A 21642-nucleotide genomic window follows, 5' to 3' on the forward strand; every position below is an offset into this window, starting at 1 on the left:
TTTAATTAGCTGTTATGTACAATGTTAAAAGACGATATCCATTCATATCATGAATATGTGAAGTCATAGAATTGACGTTCAGCTTAAAATTCAATGACTTTACAAAAGCACCTTGTATGAGTCAACTTTATTCAATTATCACATAAAAATCTTGCATAACATATTTTCCCAATGTAAAATAATAAACTAAAATTTTATATAATATTTCAGAATGTCTTTAAACTAGTGTAGAATTCCAAAACATCTATCATATCCGTGTCATACACTATTACCATTCCATACGTTATTTATTCCTTTTAACACATTTCGCATGATTTTGGGCAGAATCTGAGCATGTAGCCGGGGTTAACATTGCACTGCTTGTCCTTGGCCCACTGTGTGCAGTAGATGTGCTCATCAACGCATGCTGCAAAAACAAAACGAGACATTCATTACCCAAAACGATATGTGTATTATATATAGTTAGATTTGACATTGATCTAAATTTTCACCAGAATATTATTGACATGACCCCGATTTTACAAGAAGAAAATGCGACAAAATTTAAGCTAATTTGACACGCTCATTTTCATGTGAATGTTTCTTTCAAGATGCTCCATCGCTAATAAATGGTATATTTTCACTATCAAACACAGGAAGAGATGATTTAGTATTTTCTTCAGTTACAAAAGTTACTTACTTTACACGATTACCACCATTGAAAAATTTGAGCTTCTAATTTTTCTTCCAGTTAAAATTACAAAAAATAATTAATTACATCCCGAAAAAATTCCGAGAAACGATGTCCTGTATGGAATGAAGTACTGATTGCGCATGCACCAAAGGCAATATAAATTATTTTATATTATTTTTTGTGTTAATTAGAAATATATATGCACGATTAAACAAAAAATATTGCTCAAGTGATGAATATCATTTATGCCCTATCAGCGGTGGAACATCTTTAAATTGATATACCAATTTAAATTAGCCGTTTGTGTTATCAAAGGTGCAATTTATTTAAATTTGACCCGAATTTGTCTAAGGAAAATTCTTCGTTGTTTTAATTTTTGAAGAAGGAAAACTGTAGTGCAGTATCACATGTATGATAACCAGGGAGCTAGGACGACTGGTTAGCTTGTTTTCAGTATAATGTGACCGGGTTGGATGTGTTGCATGGTGTCTTCGGCGGCATGCTTCAGTGATATATCACTATAAAAAGGGCAACCGTTCCACTTTACAAAAAGAAACAACACGACCACACCGCAGTCTCCCAAAACACGCACTTCATACACGCTATACTCCGCATACATGGGAGGCCGTCCTTACATGACCTTGGCTGTCAATAGGACGTTAATCAATCAATCAAACAAATTCTCCATAACAAATTCAATAGGAATGCGCCCAGACATTAAAGAGAAGTAGAGTTTTCCAATTCTATAAGCACTGTATTAAGATAATAGTCTAACCCTTGTGACAGTTGTTACAAGACTTGCGACACACTCTGAGGTTGAATCCAGCGTTATTTGTACAATGTCCAGCTTTGGCCCAGCCCTCACAATTGGCATCGTTGTCAACGCAGGCTGTCAAAACATAATAATTAAAGATTAGAATATCTTATAGGGTATCGATATTTGGAATGGACCGCGAAGCTGTTAAAACATAATAATTAAGGATTAAAATTTCTTCCTGGTATAGAAGGAAAAAGTTGAGAAGGAAAAAGTTTGAGAAGGGTATCGATATTTGGAATAGACCGTGAAGCTGTCAAAACATAATAATTAAGGATTAAAATATCTTCCTCGTGGATTTATCGAAGGATAAAGTTGAAAAGGGTATCGATATTTGGAATGGACCGCGAAGCTGTTAAAATATAATAATAAACTGTGAAATAACTTTGATGCAATTTGATTTCAAGGGTAATACGAAAATCGAAAATATACGACAAAATGTTTCAAATTCGGGTATGTACATGTAGTAGAATTAAAAAGTCTCGACCGCAAAATTTAATCGTCGTGAAAATTTGTTAAGCGTGAACAAGCGAAATTAGGTCATCGCGAAAACAAGTTTTGTGTTTGCGACTGAAAACCAACTTATATTTGTGAGTGATTAAATTTTGCGTTTTCGTGGGCGATAATAAGAAATCGCAAAAATAAATCTCAACGAAAATGTTTCAAACACAGATATTAAAAGTAAAAACATTTATATCGCGAAATCAAATCGCTATGATAAAGTCAGTCGCTATGTTTGAAAACGCGAACTCTAGTTGGTTTACAGCATTATTTTATATATTTAATGTTTACTTAGATATTCTATGTTTCCTAAATAAAGAGTTGTCTGCTCTTGGTTTTAGATATGGATGGTAGCGTCATGGTTTTTGATCGTGACGTCTGTTTAGAGGGAACACGACATAACAACAACAAATTATTTAATGGAGTTAAACTCGATAGTACCCAACAGAGCAGATAACTCGTATGAAAAGATGCGATTTTAAAAGCTAATTTAGCTACATAAAGCACATAAAATGATTTAAATTTAAAATCAATAACACGGACACCTATTTCAGTGGACGAGTACATTGCATTCTGAAACTGAATTTATACAATTTTCCATCAACAAACAACCGTGCGGCTGACACATGCAATTACAATTTTACAGGGATTTGTTTACGCTATGAAGTTAAAATATCACAAAAGAAAAAAAATGCAGTAAATAGCAAAAGATAATATTTTACGAACGTAGAGGAGGTCTCGCTGTGGTCGTCCCCTCTGTTTCCTCATTTCCACCATTATTTACCACCTCTTTCTCATCCTCCTGCCCGGCCTCATCGTCAACCTCTTCTTCTCTAGTGTTGCCATCATCGTCCTGTGTATCTATATCGACCCCATCGTCGTTTGAAATGTCCTCGTCTCTGCCGGATTCCCGACCTCCTGTTCCATCGTCCTCCCGCGTGCTGGCACATACGCCGCACGAACGCTTACAGTTTGTCTTCATATAGCCTGGGTTTATGTCACAGTGTCCATTCTTGGCCCATGTGTCACAGTCATCGCTATTATGGTAGTTCCTACAGCCGTCTGAAACACAAACACACAAAACATAGACTGATGAAGCAATCGAGATCCCGATTTCTGCTGGTAGCCCGATTTTCACGGGTATACCCGCTTAACGAGTCTCTCTTAAAGTTTTAGTTGATGCCAATTTCACTGTCGCTTAAACATTTGATATTTTAACATGGATATGTAACTTGATGATTTAGCTCCCCAAAAGCATATGTCGGTCTATAAGAGAGCCGAAATCTAGGGATCATATATTCATGGTTTTGAATAAAGCGTTTTCAATCACCGCCATTTCAGTACGGGTTTTGGCGGAATTCCAAATCGTTTCACGTGACTGACTTCGACACGACCTGCACGTGGTGATCCAGGTAACTAGCGTAAGCGCACATGTGTTTATGTTTTCCTTCTTGCTAATATGAGCAAAACGTACTGATATATGTCCACAGAACGAGTATTTGAAACATCCAATTTACACATTGCCGTAATTCAATATTGTGTGTATCAAATATTGTAATGTGCGAACATTATTTTCTTTGCAGATTCAGTCTGCTGAGGTCGACTACATGTTCTGTTTACGAAAAAAATATTGACAATTTTTCTTGGTTTCACAACTCTCGTCTCGAGATTGTCGCGACGATATTCGGAAGAGTTCGGAATGGTTTAGCATCTTTCGAGCCTACTTTTCACATGTAAACGTTAAAAAGATTTTTTACTTTTAAAATTGAAATTCTTCCAGTGCTGCAACTTTATAAAAAAAAGTGGTAAAGTTAGAAAGTTTAAATCTCGGACCGACGGAGAAAAATATGTATTACACTTAGATAGTTTTCACTACGACAAAAAGAGCGAAAGTTATAGACCATACAACTTTAAAGGCCCTGGCGCTTAACGCATTCCCGATTTCGTATAATTTCATAAGTGAAATACCACGATACGCGGGGTATACTGGTCACTGACTGGTACATCAATGTTATACATGCTTTAAACTTTACAAAATGTGCCTGACTTTTGATCTTGTTTTTACTGTTTAAAATATCGTTATCAATTTCGAAATGCTTCATAGATTCCATAAGTGATTACATAGACTTATTTTAATAATGTTATATTCTATGCCGACATCTCCACACATCATCAATGTTATATTCTATGCAGACATCTCCACACATCATCAATGTTATATTCTATGCCGACATCTCCACACATTTAAATAGCATTATTGACCTGATGTATCTTCTTCATCATCGTCATCCTCCTCCTCATCAAAGTGGTCGTATCCTCCATCGTCGTCGTCGTCGTCGTCGTCGATGTCATCTCTTCTATCGTCTCTACTATTGCCGTCACATTTGTTACACGCCTTTTTACAGTTAATTGGCATCCAGCCAGGGTTCTTCATACACTCGCCATCAGCCGCCCAGACCCGGCATTTCTTGTCGTCATAAAGGTTCTTGCATGAGCCTTAATATATATGTATATATATCAGTGGTTATGAGGTAAACAAAGAGTTTTATGATATTTGGATTAAAGAAGTTATATCAACGGTTATATTGTAGATAACACTATCCTCGATATTCCAGGGGTTACTATCAATGTTGTTGTATCCACCCCTGGACTATGTCATAGTGAAATTGAAAAAAAAACCCTGATCAATCACAGGTCTGCAGACACTTCCTTTAAACATTAAAGAGACAGTTATGCCATATTAAAAGCCACACAGTCAACCACATTGTACCGTTATTCAATTCGGTTGATGTGCATCCAAGGACCAAACAACCGTCTTGTCTGTTGCCTCGAACAGAGTCTGCACTTTTGCTATGAAATAATCCAGGTGTGAATATAACGACATTGATGGTTAGCACTGGATCTTTACAAACTTATGTCTTGATAAAAATATTTGAAATGGTAAATGTAGAACACAGAAGTAATCGTTACAATGTGAATAAAAAAATTAAGATCATCCTTCCCTTTATCAAGACATTACTGAAGGTATTACTGAAACTATGACAACTATGAATGATTAAAATAAGGACTGCCTGTCCTAAAATGTTACATACGACATGTAGAGTAAGTGGCGCTAATAGAAACACCTTATATGACAATTCTTTCATTATGATTTCTTAACTTATTTTAATCCGAAATATGGAAAATCAATAAGAAATTTTTATTATTGAGAATGGTATCTTCAGAATGTGTATCGATAAACACTGTTAAATGTAAAGCATCAAAGCACTTCCACGATATGAAATGAAAATAAATCCACTTTCCATCCTTGTTTTTTCCTTTTTGTGTTTTTTTCTAATCGTGAAATGATAGTATTCCGGATATTTACTTACCGTCCTTGCATCTATTACACGACTTCCGGCAGTTTGGAACCATCCAATCAGGATTGCGGGAACATTCACCACTACTTGCCCACTTCAGACATTCGCGTGTGTTATGCCTGTCTCTGCAACCCTGGGCTGAAGACAGTCACATCTTATCCGTACATTTAATATATTACATTTAATAAATTAAAATTCTTAGCTAGATATGATATACGAATTGCTTTATAGTCAAGCTACACTGTAAAAAAGAAGCAATTTAAAGGGTATTATAGTAAAATCTATGGTATCACATTTATATAACATTTATCTGCTTACATGAAAAAAAGATCTACACGTATGAACCCGCGTTTAAGACCATATTTAAAATAGTGATGCATATAGAAACCGTGCGTTGAAGCTAAACCTATTCATTATAACGTGTGTTTTCATATTATAAACCAAGTTCGGAAATTCATAATTCAATATTATGACATACGATCATCATTCTGGCCTCTGTCCGTACGCGTAGTTTCATCCCGGAGTGGCGTGTCTGTATCCCGGGGCATCGCCTTGTCACATAGCCGACACGCCCCTCGACAGTTGTCGTACATCCATTTCCGATTCACCATGCATTCTCCCTTCCGGGCCCAAATGTCACACTGGGTATCGTTCGTGTGTACATTTCCACAAGTTTCTGCAAAAAAGTATATCGATATAATTGAATTAACATCGGATAAATTCCATTCACGTGAAATTATTGTTTGTTCACAATCCTCTACTGCATACAAATATTTTCATCCAAAATTATATAGCTAAAAGTTTTATAATTAATATTCGGGAAAAAAACCATGCATACACCTGCTAATATTGACCTTGAGTACCACCGGCTAGATATATACAGACCTAGGAGTTACCATCGATGTTGTTATATCTTCCCCTGGGGACTATGTCATGACAAAACTGAAGGGCTCTGTATGCAAGAGGACTTTTGAAGTTCATCGAAATAATCAAATACCAATACACTGTTTGACTTCGAAGTTGAGCGTCGCTCACTTGTAAATCTTCGAAGGAAATATCAGCAGGTTATTTCTCCTGTACCGTTTTCAGTTTAACTATGGCAAAGTCCAGGGTTGGCTGTACTGATAGTGATATTAACCACTGAAGTATCGAGAATGCGTCTTCCAAATACATGGTAGTTATTTCACAACACATTTATTACAACACAAATCACTATACGTCAAGTTAAAGCAGAACACTATACTATTTAAAACATAACATTACTCTCGTTAAGCACAACACTATAAACACAACACTACACTAGTTAAACACAACACTATACTAGTTAAATACAACACTTAACTAGTTAAACACAACACTTTACTAGTTAAACACAACACTATGCTAGTTAAACACAACACTTTACTAGTTAAAAACAACACTATGCTAGTTAAACACAACACTATACTAGTTAAACACAACACTATGCTAGTTAAACACAACACTATGCTAGTTAAAACACAACACAATACTAAACCTACTGCTGGCTGCCGTGTTGTTATTCGAACACATCCCACATGTGCTCTTACAGTTGATTTTCATCCAGTCCTCATTGACGACACAGTCTCCGTTCTCGGCCCAGCTATCACACTTATCATCACTGAATTTATTGTGACACTCCTCTATAAGAAAAACAATACATTACGTATATAAAATATATTGTTGTCCTAGAAGAACATGACTACTGATGTACAAGCTCATGAAAAGTGTAACCATGACAACTATAATTTGCCTCATATTTATGCCTTTATCATATCAAAGCATCCAATTGAATTAAGTCTTCTCTAAGGTGATCATTGCTTTACTCACCTACAGTCCAGTTCTTTGGGAACAAATTGGTAAATATACCTAGCCACTGCCACGCCCATGTAGCTACATGGTTCCCTGTAATTACACAGATGGTGTTAATGACAAAGTACCTACATCTATATAATTATACAGTCATACAATGGTTTTGTCCGTCTAGTATTCGTCAGTGATGTAAATGTATACAATGGTATTGCCCGTCTAGCATTCATCAGTGATGTAAATGTATACAATGGTATCGTCCGTCTAGCATTCATCAGTGATGTAAATGTATACAATGGTATCGTCCGTCTAGCATTCATCAGTGATGTAAATGTATACAATGGTTTTGTCCGTCTAGCATTCATCAGTGATGTAAATGTATACAATGGTATCGTCCGTCTAGCATTCATCAGTGATGTAAATGTATACAATGGTATCGTCCGTCTAGCATTCATCAGTGATGTAAATGTATACAATGGTATTGCCCGTCTAACATTCATCAGTGATGTAAATGTATACAATGGTATCGTCCGTCTAGCATTCGTTAGTGGTGTAAATGTAACAGTAAGATGAGACTGTAACCAAACTTGAATACATAATATAATGTTTATCAGAGAAAATATAAATAGAAACTTGCAATTCTAATTTTGGGATTTTTGAACCTCACTAATTTCACATCAAATGACTTTTAAAATAACAATTGTTCTAAGTATTAGTTCATGAAAGAAACCAAAGAAATTTATAACAAATTATTTTTAAAATGTTACATTTGAAGTTGAAAAATTGTCATAAAAACAAATGCATTATCAGTGTGTGTCATAAATATTGCAAGTTTGAGCATGTTTTATAAATAAGTGGGAAGACAATTGTTTTTATTTACTGCACCAATATCTTTGACTGATTTATTTTATATGATCTGATTATCTACAACTCTTTAATACATGGTCACGTGCGGAGGACGTTAATTTATAGCAAAGCTTAATTGAAAAAAAACAACAACTCCGAATCCATCCGTGCGTTCCATTTGCAGATACAACTGGTACGAACCCGCTGTATTTGCAATGGAACGCGCTGTACCAGCCGAACCGAACCGGTACAAGTGGTTCGTTTTCAGAAGTGTACCACTTGTATCCAAGATGGCGGACCCGAGATTCTACGTTGAGTATATCAGGGTGACGTCTCATGACTATCATTCTTCTTGCAATTAGTATGCAATCATATTCTTATAATCATATTGGCATTTTAAAAAAGATTCTTTATATCTTATATAAAACTAAGGGTCTTAAATTCTTATTATGGTGTTATGGTAGAATGTAAAATAATGATGTCGGGGTACGAAATCGGTATCAATTATAAAATCTTTCAAAATTCACACGAATATATACAGCAATAAATACCATGTAAAACAATAGAAGAATATATTCACCCTCCGCATTGACTCCTGCCTTGCCACACAATCCACAAGCCTTCCGACAGTAGCGATTCATGAACTTGGAGTTCAGCTTACACTCGCCTTGTGTTGACCAAACGTAACAGTTCCAGCTGTCGTACTCGTTTATACACGCTAAAACACAACAATAAACTGTTGTAATATATAAAACAACATTGATAACTAATCACTTAATAACAAACCATATCGCACATGTTTCATAAAAGGATTGTCAATTGAGTAAATGTGTGCAAATTTCAATAAAGAATAAAAAAAGTTAAATTACAATATACTTTAAAAGACGTTTCTTTGAGATTACTAATTATTAAAGTTATTTCCATTCACAATTAAATTTATGTTTGAAATTGAGCTTTTGAATAATACACTAGCTATAAACATAACATCCTTTTGTGTCAGTTACAATCTATTGAAATAATCACTGACAACCAAACTTGATACTCTACGAACTTTCTGCTTGAGGTTTCCGTGGCCTGACATTCTCCTGACAGTCTGAGGTTCCGTCAGGGCAAATACACCGACAGTTCTGGTCAACTATCCCTCCGTCTGCGCAGCGAACACTTCGAGGACAAATAGCTGTACCAGTAACAAGTGATAGATTTCAGTTTTAGATATAAGTTATAGTCTATCTCATTTTGTTCATTTCAGTTTTTTCTCCTATCATACACCGAAAAGATTTTTCCTACCATATACTGTACCATTAAATAGGAACAGAGAAATATCAGCGAAAAATATTTCTACGAAGAACAAGGTTAATTAACTACCAAAATAAATCATTTTATTTAAATACATTGTTTAGTACCAAGTCTTCGAATAAATTAATAAAAAGGTAGTTGCTCCATGTGGTAGACATCCAACACTTGCCAATAAAGGAAAAAATCAATTTTATTTTGATAATTATTATTGCAAAGATAATGATCTGATCAAGGGAATAAATCTTCACAAAATTAACCAAAACCATACCTTCTGAATTATATAATACCTGAACATTCGTACATCCTGTTAACCGCTTTGATATCACTGAAGGCGAGTTCCTTGCGCCATACTTTCCCAATGGTTTCTTCCTTTGATTGATCTAGGGCGCGGATCGTCTGTGATTTTCCATCTTTAGCAAATGCCTTATGAATGAAAATGAAAATTGAGGTATTAATAGAAAAGTAATTAAGCTTTAAGGTGAAACTAAAAACACTCAAAGAGTCTTATTATCGTTACCGAGTATACATATAACTTCAGCCTACTGCTTTTTGTCTTTGGTAGCATGTTTCAGTGATATAGCACTATAAAAATGTCAAGAGTTCCACTAAACAAGAGGACACAAGACGAATATACCATGGGCTAGTCTCCCCAAATATTGTCTCTCGCACTTCATATACGAATCACGCCACATACAAACAAAAAACAAACAAACAAACTGTTCTGAGATATTGACGAGCTTATGTGAATGAGTTACTGCAAAACCTTGCGCATATTGATTATGTTTTGTTTATACAATATGAATCATTTTCCGACCAGGTAGATTAAATATGCCCGGAGTAATTTCCTATCGAATTCAAATTTAAATTGAAAATTATTTCGATTATGATAGATTCATAAAATGATATTTTTGTACGTATGTAAAGCGTAGCGGCAAACAACTCTATTCAAGGATTAACTTGAATAGATTTTTTATGTTATGGAGATATTATATTTTATACCACAAAAATCTGAGTGTACTTTAAAAAAACCGCGAAGTGGTTCATGTTGAGAGTGCACTCAGCTTTTTGTGTATATCTCCATAGCATAAAAAATCTATTCAAATTAATCCTTATAATTCATTTTATAAAGATAATCTCTTCAATATTCAAAATTCATTTTGGGACTCTTTTGTCTATGAAATCATAACGCCGTCATCTCAGCCAAGCAGAAGCAACGTTAAAACCGGCGACTTCATTTTTTCCTTTGTGGGCTGATAAAGTAAATTTATAAACCAATGAAAATGCTCGTAAAAAGCAAAATTGAATTATAAAATAGTAAGGAACTAGTAAATTATATAATTCTTTGCGTCAAGATTGAGAAATTTTGCTTCCCTGAGATTCCATTTTTCTCGTTTAAAATGGAAATACGAAAATAACCTTCTATGCAGTAAAACCACTAATACTGACCGTAACGCCGTAGTGCATCACAGATGAATACTCGTAAGGAACGTCATACTGGTTCACCTCCTGACTCGAGTACTTATTGAACCAAATGCGCATGCTCGGTGCTACATTATGGTAGAGAATCTCTATGAACTCATCTCTGTTTGGGAGCTGATGTTCATGGACCAGTCCCAGAGCGTGGCCGATTTCGTGAAGGTACAGTCCTTTCTGTAGATTTGAAAAAAAATATGGAATAAAATAATGTCATTTCACAAACTTAGCATATACTATAACGTCTGTCAATAAAGATCATAGAAGAGACAAAGAGAAAATATAATTTATAGCTAAGTGGTCCTTATATACAGGTAACAATGTGTTATTAAGCAGATGATGTTTAAACTGAGGTAGTCGTGAAGGCAGGCTTTACTATACAGCTTTCTTTCGCAATCTAAGTAAACATTTGCGATAGTTTATATCCGCAAATAAACACTGATATTATTTATATTGAATGTAATTTTCAATCTTTTTTTTTTGATCAGCAATTGTTAATCTTCTTGAAATTGCTTTAAGTTGGAAATCGCGAAATTTTATACGCGAAAGAACGTTGGCTTTGAGTATTATAACGGTGGAAAGGATACTGATTCGGAGTAATATGATAAGTTAACCATTTCAATGTGCTTATTATCAAGAATATAAAAACAACTGGTTCTAAATAAATGAAATCAGGCCTGTATTACATTAACCTTCCTGTTTATAATGTATAATTTTTTTTCTCTTATCTCTGACGTTTAAAGGTAACTCACCCATCGACATCCGTTTTGATCCAGATTCAGCAGCTGACCTCCGCCCACCATACCTAACTGCGAGTTACACCTGTCGTGTTACAGTCAATGAGAGATAAATAATCTACACTGAGCAGAATTCCAGACAACAATAGCCCAGTGAACAAAACATGATCAAACTTTATAACACTGGCAAAAGACACATTTTATTACAAGATAATGATAACACTTCAAAAATTACGACCCGACATCAATTTATTTCGAGAAAAAAATTCATAATTTATGTTTTTGAGGAGAATGGTCCATTTCAAGAAGCTTGCTGTTAATTCCCACACCACATACGTATGTTTTTTATAACTGTTTTTAATTTAATTGTTTTTTTATTCAAATCCTATTCTCATTTGTTATAATAATCAAAAAATAATAATCTATCTATCTTGAAACTTCATATGAAGGTCGAGAGAGAATACAGACACGGAATATCATTACAATGTTTGGGTAAAACAACGGCTATGTATGTCGTATTGATATATAATCAGTGTTAACGTTGCTACAACGATATTATAGTATATTTTGTAAATAGAAATCGTTGGTGGTCATGACCTACCATTTACGTTCTCTCTTCACTTACCCGTCACCATTTTGAAATCTAACATAATTGTCGTCCTCTATAGTTGCCTCTCGAAATCGGATACAAGTGTACTTTTCCCACTCTCTCATGGCAACACGGATAAGGTACCTCTCCTTAGCCTCTATCGGTCAAATTGAAATAAGTAATATCATTTGGTGGTCATGACACAAACTTTCATAAGGTACAGAGCGAAATGTTCGACAAGGAGTCCTTAATCATCTTTGAAATGAACACAACTAAGGAGTTAGACTTTATCTTAAATTCGAAATCATATGATTGTTAACCAACAAACAGAATATAATGCAGTTATTTATCTATGTCATTGAAACTTGTTACTAAATCGAAATAACATAACTGGAATATCTTATTAAGTTCGAAGTAATTTGGGGGTCCTGACCAAAGTTTTTTTGTAACTCTTTTATTTTTCCAAAGTGTCATTTCATCAATACAGTACATAAATATATAATAATTACAGACAATCATACATACTTCCTCACCATTTTCAATTCTGTAATCATAACTAATTCAAATTACTCACTGTGACATTCTTTCTCTCAATCATACTGGGTTAAAGAAAAACCAAAAACAGAAAAAAAGACCATAGAAAATATGTATAAAAATAGTTTGAACAATATTTGGTAAAAAAATGAAAAGAAAAATATATAAAGAGTTGTATTTATATATATACAGCACATATAGGATCTTACATTTAGAGATTTTATGGATCGAGTCTAAGAAGTTTTTAGTTTTGTGAGCCTTAGCGAGCAAAAATTGAAACTTCGAGACGAATTGAAACTTCGAGACGAAATGAACACAAATTTAAGATATTTTTCCACATAACTCCAAATACCTACATAACAAAGAATTTCACGTCAAAATGTATTCCGAAAATCCAGCAAGGCCGCCATTTTGTTCCGCCGTCATCGTAAATCTGACGTCACGTCATTTTTCCTGTCGTCATTCTATTGTTTCTGTTTGACGTCACAATTAATTTCTAGCCAATGAAAATCTCTCCAGGTCGTATTACACTAGTGACATATGCAAAAATATTACACGGGCGAAATCACTGGATATCAGGCGAATTACGTGATAAATGTATATATTATGAGGACAAGGATATACCCAAAAAGAGCATCCATTCTAAGACACATACACAAACTGTCATCATCGCACACACCAAACACATATAAACACAGAGAAGAAGCAGAAGAAGGAAAAGAAAAGGAAAAGAAGAAGGTGAAAGGTGAAAATATGAAATGCAAGTGCAGGATTATTTCTTTAAGCTAAAACTAATTCAAAAAGTTGTGTAATTATTAAGAACTTGATGGTAGATAAAGTAACAATATGTTTATTATAAAACCATATATAACTATATTATAGTAGCAAATATTATTACTTCTATTTATAATTAAACTATTAATTATATATGTTGTCATGTCAGAAACTGGGGTTCACACAAGAGGTCCTGACCAAAGTTGTCATTACACATGTTTACATTTCTATTTGGCATTATGATTTACCATAATCACACCAGCAAAGTATCACTTTATACATATAAGCAAATACATGTATTCATCCCTAAAAATTCATAATGGACTGCTCAAACTATTAAATTAAAACGGTTCAAATGCGATTCTTAGGTAAATGAGTTGCTATATAGACATGTAAGACATTTAACACGTAATTAACAAATTACTTGATCAAGCCTCGTGATAAACTTAAAGTGTAAACATACTGAAATGCCCTGGTGTAAGATAGTATGGCACCACACCATTAGGCCAGCGGAGGTCGATCCTTCTCACTGCCTTCCTTTTCTTTCGTTTTTGTTCAAAATACGGCATCATCCGGATGTCACCACTACAAAACCAAAGCTACGTGTATAAGATCTGATCAGGATTTTGTATCAAAATTAATGTCATATGGGATATCGAAGAAGTAGCATTAAAAAGGAATGTGAGATACATTTATATTTTTATATTTGGAATACAAAAATGAGACGTGTGACACAACGTTTTGCTAAACAAAGTTTCCTACGCGCCAATTTTCAACATATCGCTCAATGTGTTGCAAGACAAATAGCAAATATGAGAATAATTAAATAAGAATAAATATAATACCAGATGAAAGTCACATCTAGGAAATTATGATATTTTGATGGCGATATCACTTGTCATTTTTCATACATATAAAACAACGTTGTTGTATACAATCTTTCAGCCATACCTTCATGGGTACAGAGAGAGATTTCAATACCGGATAGCTTTTTTGGATATTCAGTCCTATATGTACCTTCATACAAATAAAGGAAATCTAATACATGACCTCACAGAGAGACAAAATTGCAGTACTAGGTAGATTTGTTGGATATCCAGCCCTACATTCACAAAAGGAAAAGTAAAACATGGATTCACATACAAAAATTGCAGTATCGGATGACTTTGTTGGATATTCAGCACTACCTTGATACAACAAATGAAATGTAACTCATGACTCACTATTCGGGTGGTTGGTACATGTTACGGAACTGTTCCTCCGTCAGAAGCATGTCCAGTTCAGCCAGGAACATCCCGTCAGGTCCAATCATTTTCTGAGCAGACACTGTAAGGGAGAGATAAAAAGATACGCTAACAAATATATAGTGCATCATAGTTCTGCCAAGGATAGATACATTGGGTTGCATACATAGCTTTGGGAATATACAAAACAGACTGTATTATGAAAGATGCTCCACCGACGACAGAACATAAATGATGTTCATTATTTGAACAATAATTAGTGTTTACTTATATATATATATATGCCTTATTAACACAAAAAATAACATAAAATAATTTATTTCGCCTTTGGTGCATGTGCAATCATTACTTCATTCCATATAAGATATAGTGCTACGGAATTTTTTCGAGATGCAATTAATTATTTTTCATATTTTTTAACTAAAAAAAATACCATTTGACAGCGGTTGAGCATCTTTAATAAGTACTTTCAGAAATAAAACTACGCCATACAATTGTTAATGATTCCCCAATGATTTTAGAAACACCATACCATATGAGACCTGAAGGAGAGGTTCGACATGTTTTCAAAATCATGTTGTGATATCATCAGACAATTTAATATTCTGAAATATATGTACGACAGGTTAATGCTTCTATGGCCTTTCAATGATTTCAATGAGTCCATACAGCGATTTCGTCCTGCTAGTATACGGGCGGCTATTTCTTCATCTAAGATTTGTCGAAGATGTTAGGATATCCTTTCTAGGATTGGTCATAAAAAAGCATTGATAATAAACCAACGAACATGCCAAAGGTTTAATAGACCAACACTATAGAATCGAAAAAGAAAATAAAAGGAATAATTCATAATAATTATGTGTAGCAGCTGTAATAATTCCGCGGAAGAGGATAGATACCATTCATGCCTCCGAGTGCTCTCGTGAAAATCTCGTCTAGAGAGAGATCTGTATACTGCTCCAAACTGTTTAGATCATCCGGCATCATGTCGATTTTCTTGAAGGCAGCTAGTTCCTGGCTCATCACCGCTCCACATAACAGTAGAACCTATTGAATAATACCATGTTTTAAAATTTTATTTATCGCCTCAACAAATAAAAATTTCATCCTCTTCACAACGACATATTTTATTGAATAACAATATCGGTTCAAATAGTATCAACTACCATCCACATTTCCCGTACCATACATTGTTTTGTACACAAAATAATTCAAATTACATTAAACGCCCTACAAAACATGTTCATATCATGTTTCATTAATGTTTTCAAAAAGTATAATCAAACATTAGAATGAGTTAATCATCGATTCAAATTTTACTAAAAATAACACCGTTCAAACATTTTGACTAATAAACGAAAAGAGCGTCTGCAAAAAAGACGAATACCTACTTTCAGAAATATCAAGCAGTGCACACGATTCAAATAACTTAAAAACCCATTTCAAATACAAAGACTAGAATATCGTAATATCTGGAAAATTAATACGAAAAAAACCAATGTCGATATGATGGATAAGGTAAATAGATTAGTCATAATGCATTGTTGTAGTAGTCAATTGTTCTGGGAATTTCATTTATATGGATAAATGTAACTATGAATGGAGAGAGGAGATATCAATTGGTCATTTAAATATCAAAGCATACTACAATAGAAACAAGAACCACTTTAATGTCTATAAGCAGCCGGGCAGACATCTTTTCATACATAAGTAGTTCCGGTGTGTGACGTCATCATTTTTGTTGTACAAAACATAGAACAAGAAAGTTTACAGATATCACGAATTAAAACTGAAATTAATTATGAACACAAAATAATGTAGTTGTTCGACCATGTAGGAAAATTTAAATACAAGTGATTGTTTTGTTTTTCAAGTTACCGATGTCTTTGGGTCATTTACTGTATCAGGGTAACCCAGTAACCGATATAATAACAGCTTGTGAAATCACTTAATAAATGAAATATATAATTATAAATACCATCTATAACAAAATATCAAATCTAATAGTGAATTTTGCATTTTTTAGTCTAATCATATAATAATATATGTGATACCAATTTTATCATGGGTGTCAGCACAATCTTTCAACAATTTCAACTCATTCTCTGCTAAAATAAAAATATAGTGCAAAATAACAAAGCTTCAATTTTCTCTATAAAAAAATCCTAAAGATGATATGACAAAGGGGTTCCCTACCTGCAGTACGTAGAGGGCTGACATATTGCCAGATCCTGATCTCTGCCTTATCCTGAAGCCCAACCTCCCTGGCTAGGCACATCTAGGCCAATGTCAAGAGTAACACAGGAAGTTCACTACACTGTTGTGGTGGATTACTACTTAGAGATGTGTTTTACTTATATAGGGACTTTGGTCGGTTAATGGGTACACTTATATTTTCCCCTTAGCAGGATGCGTCAGTATATTTAAGCTAGTTTAATCAAAGATAAGATTTCTTTGATATTCTTATATAGAATTGTATTTCGATGGTTTCAAAACCTTGAATGTTTTTAAGTAGAACTTCTGTTATCGATACACTATCTTGGTAACTAATAGCACTCCATTCCTGTACGGAAGAGTTGTACCTGCTGCCTCTATTGCATGATCGTAAAAGGCGAATTACTTTAGGATTTTATCTTTTCTATTCTTTCTGCATGTAACTAACTTTCTAACTTTGTTCTTCCTTACGTCTATCTTGATAACGCCTTAATTGACTTAAGCGCTCGCCACGTGGGTCTCTGGGTTCTGCCCCATGGCCGTGACACACCATAGTCTATAAAAGTGTCCGTTCCGGCTCTAGCGCAAAGGAGATGGGACGACTGGTTCGTTCCTTATCAGTTAAATGTCATCGGGTGGGTGTGCTTTTTCAGTGACTTTTTAGACACGTTACAGTGAGATAGCACTATAAAAAGGGCAGGGATTCCACTTTCACAACGAGACACAACACGAATATACCGCAGCCTTCCAAAACACACAACCCAGACATGAATCATGTCGCATAAACATGAGACCGTCCTTAAATGACTCTGTCTGATCAAAGGACGTAGATACAATCACCTAACTAAACAACCAACCATTTCTAGGAGCAGTTGCGAGATAATTTCCTAGTCGGTTTTTTTTTCAAAAATCATCGAACGACCTTATCTGAACTTAAATGATGATATTATATAGGCCATTAATAAGTAGAAGTCAATGTAATTTATTTTGACTTCAAGTAAATGTTACTGCAGGCATAGTAACACTTGCAAAGTAATTGTATTTTAACAATAATAAGTAATAAGTTATTTGAATCTGAGATATTCAAGCCTTTAGTAGTTTTCATATCAAAACACATATGAAAAGATAATACGTAAACCAACTTTCTTTCCCGGCTACTTTTCGCTATCTCCATTTCAAAACAAGTTCGCAATGATTAAAGTTCGCAGATTTAAAAATAAAATATTCGTTATCAATATAAATAATGAAAATATTGGTTCGCAGAAATAAACTTTCGCGAATTTACTTGAATCGTAAAATTCGCGAAAGTAAATAGAACGCGAAGGAAAATTAGTTTACAACAACCAGATGCCAGGTTTTCATATTTCATTCAAAACACTTTGGTCAATATCAGTATCTCAGGGATGTTTGTACAAGATATGATTACTCGAACACCATTTTAAATACGTCGTTGATAAAGCATTCGTTTTGAAAATATGCGCTTTGTCGTTGAAAATCAATATTTATCTTATTTTGTTTATTTTGATAAAATCTTAAAGTTACATATCACTAAATTATCTTATAGTTGGATCTTGATATAACACACGATGGAATTTTCTCTATGCGAATTTTCCTCATCGCGCACACTGCGGTGCAAGTCATATCGAGAAATTATGAAAATAATAGGATAACACTGGGTTAGTGTACAAAGGTCATGTATTCCGAATCTGCATATTACAGAATTATCTACACTTGCGGGTAGGTATTGATTGTGACGTCATGTGTTTGTGAGCGAAATGTCATACGTTTTGGAGAAAACGACGTGAATTGCGCTCACAAAATAATGACGTCACAATCAATACCTAACTGCAAGGGAAGTAATTTTGTAATGTGCAAAAGACGGAATAGCATCGTATAAAAACACTGACACAAACTTAATCCATGATATTTTAATTTTATTCGGATGACTGATTATGCTTGATATCTTTAGAACTCAAATATGCAATGCATGTGGCTAAAGGGAGATAACCACGTTGTTTTGTAAAATATTGTTTTAATATGTTTGAGAATCATACTAATAATACAATATGTTTGCGAATCATCCTAATAATACATGTACTTAAATCTTTTAGGGACGAGTAGCTGGAGGCATGCACACAGACACGTGAATTTCAAAAGGTATCCAGACAAAGAAATAGCACAGACAAAAACAGGTTAAGATAGGACAAGTTATTTCCACTCCATGTATTGTAGACGTGGGAATTTATTAATTCATTCACCCCTAAAGTCAGATTTGAACTCTTCTTATTCATAGAATGGAACATTTCATTAAATTTTCAGGGGTGAGTGGGTTAATTCATGTTGTCGTTTGCGTCATTAATGGGTGTGATCGTGTTGTTAATAATTGAATTATTCACTGAGAAATGGTCGGTCAAATTTAAAAAAAAAAGAAATACTTCTGACCAATACTAACTGAAATATTGAAGAAAAATCAACAAATCAAAAGTAAACATCTCTAACGTAAAAGTATAGACTTAAACAGTAACAGCGAAGTTGTCTCGTTCCCATATGTAAACAATAAGGTCGGCATATTCACTCATCTGGCGTGCGGCATTTATTGATTGGCTTACTAGTAATTGTTCACTTGAACTCATGCAGCCCAGGGAATAGTCACAGTTATCCTGTACCCTGTACCCTCTACCCTCTACCCTGTACCCCCTACCCACTACATGAGTTGCTATTACGGACTATCGGCTTGCGCATGCGCGGGTTATGACGCCTTAGATGTTCGAGTGAATTACAATAGATTATGAAGGAATCTTATTACTTGATATAAAAGCAATTTTTCAATTACTTTCATACCAATGGCAGTCGGTAAATTTATTCCGAGTCATACTTGCATACCTTGTACCCTGTACCCTTTACCCTGTACCCTGTACCCTGTACCCTCTACCCTGTACCCTCTACCCTGTACCCCCTACCCACTACATGAGTTGCTATTACGGACTATCGGCTTGCGCATGCGCGGGTTATGACGCCTTTGATGTTCGAGTGAATTACAATAGATTATGAAGAAATCTTATTACTTGATATAAAAGCAATTTTTCAATTACTTTCATACCAATGGCAGTCGGTAAATTTATTCCGAGTCATACTTGCATACCTTGTACCCTGTACCCTCTACCCTGTACCCTGTACCCTGTACCCTCTACCCTGTACCCTGTACCCTGTAGCTCTCTACCCTGTACCCCCTACCCACTACATGAGTTGCTATTACGGACTATCGGCTTGCGCATGCGCGGGTTATGACGCCTTAGATGTTCGAGTGAATTACAATAGATTATGAAGGAATCTTATTACTTGATATAAAAGCAATTTTTCAATTACTTTCATACCAATGGCAGTCGGTAAATTTATTCCGAGTCATACTTGCATACCTTGTACCCTGTACCCTGTACCCTGTACCCTGTACCCTGTACCCTCTACCCTGTACCCTCTACCCTCTACCCTGTACCCTCTACCCTGTACCCCCTACCCACTACATGAGTTGCTATTACGGACTATCGGCTTGCGCATGCGCGGGTTATGACGCCTTAGATGTTCGAGTGAATTACAATAGATTATGAAGGAATCTTATTACTTGATATAAAAGCAATTTTTCAATTACTTTCATACCAATGGCAGTCGGTAAATTTATTCCGAGTCATACTTGCATACCTTGTACCCTGTACCCTCTACCCTGTACCCTGTACCCTGTACCCTGTACCCTGTACCCTGTAGCTCTCTACCCTGTACCCCCTACCCACTACATGAGTTGCTATTACGGACTATCGGCTTGCGCATGCGCGGGTTATGACGCCTTAGATGTTCGAGTGAATTACAATAGATTATGAAGGAATCTTATTACTTGATATAAAAGCAATTTTTCAATTACTTTCATACCAATGGCAGTCGGTAAATTTATTCCGAGTCATACTTGCATACCTTGTACCCTGTACCCTGTACCCTGTACCCTGTACCCTGTACCCTGTACCCTGTACCCTGTACCCTGTACCCTCTCCCTGTACCCCCTACCCACTACATGAGTTGCTATTACGGACTATCGGCTTGCGCATGCGCGGGTTATGACGCCTTAGATGTTCGAGTGAATTACAATAGATTATGAAGGAATCTTATTACTTGATATAAAAGCAATTTTTCAATTACTTTCATACCAATGGCAGTCGGTAAATTTATTCCGAGTCATACTTGCATACCTTGTACCCTGTACCCTGTACCCTGTACCCTGTACCCTGTACCCTGTACCCTCTACCCTGTACCCCCTACCCACTACATGAGTTGCTATTACGGACTATCGGCTTGCGCATGCGCGGGTTATGACGCCTTAGATGTTCGAGTGAATTACAATAGATTATGAAGAAATCTTATTACTTGATATAAAAGCAATTTTTCAATTACTTTCATACCAATGGCAGTCGGTAAATTTATTCCGAGTCATACTTGCATACCTTGTACCCTGTACCCTGTACCCTGTACCCTGTACCCTGTACCCTCTACCCTGTACCCTCTACCCTGTACCCCCTACCCACTACATGAGTTGCTATTACGGACTATCGGCTTGCGCATGCGCGGGTTATGACGCCTTAGATGTTCGAGTGAATTACAATAGATTATGAAGGAATCTTATTACTTGATATAAAAGCAATTTTTCAATTACTTTCATACCAATGGCAGTCGGTAAATTTATTCCGAGTCATACTTGCATACCTTGTGCCCTGTACC

At 35.2% G+C, this 21642-nt stretch overlaps 1 protein-coding gene across 1 annotated transcript; it reads right to left on the reverse strand.

The window, feature by feature from the left end:
• Nucleotides 1-110: 110 nt before the first annotated feature.
• On the reverse strand, nt 111-17009 carry LOC138306829 (zinc metalloproteinase nas-15-like). Its single transcript, XM_069247315.1, has 18 exons — nt 16864-17009; nt 15567-15714; nt 14647-14749; nt 13887-14008; nt 12152-12272; nt 11542-11611; nt 10763-10966; nt 9604-9739; nt 9072-9197; nt 8601-8738; nt 7196-7270; nt 6868-7008; nt 5826-6023; nt 5360-5485; nt 4251-4484; nt 2715-3050; nt 1449-1562; nt 111-406 (listed from the first exon to the last, which is right to left on the reverse strand). The coding sequence occupies exons 1-18, from the start codon at nt 16885-16887 to the stop codon at nt 297-299; spliced, it is 2526 nt and encodes an 841-aa protein (XP_069103416.1). The 5' UTR covers nt 16888-17009; the 3' UTR covers nt 111-296.
• Nucleotides 17010-21642: the final 4633 nt, after the last annotated feature.

Source organism: Argopecten irradians, chromosome 14, assembly GCF_041381155.1.
Source record: "Argopecten irradians isolate NY chromosome 14, Ai_NY, whole genome shotgun sequence".
Lineage (NCBI taxonomy): Eukaryota > Metazoa > Mollusca > Bivalvia > Pectinida > Pectinidae > Argopecten > Argopecten irradians.

Bases quoted from the DNA above. Each gene is read 5' to 3' on its own strand.
- LOC138306829 (XM_069247315.1), bottom strand. From the start codon at position 16,887: ATGTCAGCCCTCTACGTACTGCAG. The intron at 15,715-16,863 runs GTAGGGAACCCC...ATTATTCAATAG, and splicing joins CAGCCCTCTACGTACTGCAG to GTTCTACTGTTATGTGGAGC. The intron at 9,198-9,603 runs GTATTATATAAT...TTACTGGTACAG, and splicing joins CAGGATGTACGAATGTTCAG to CTATTTGTCCTCGAAGTGTT.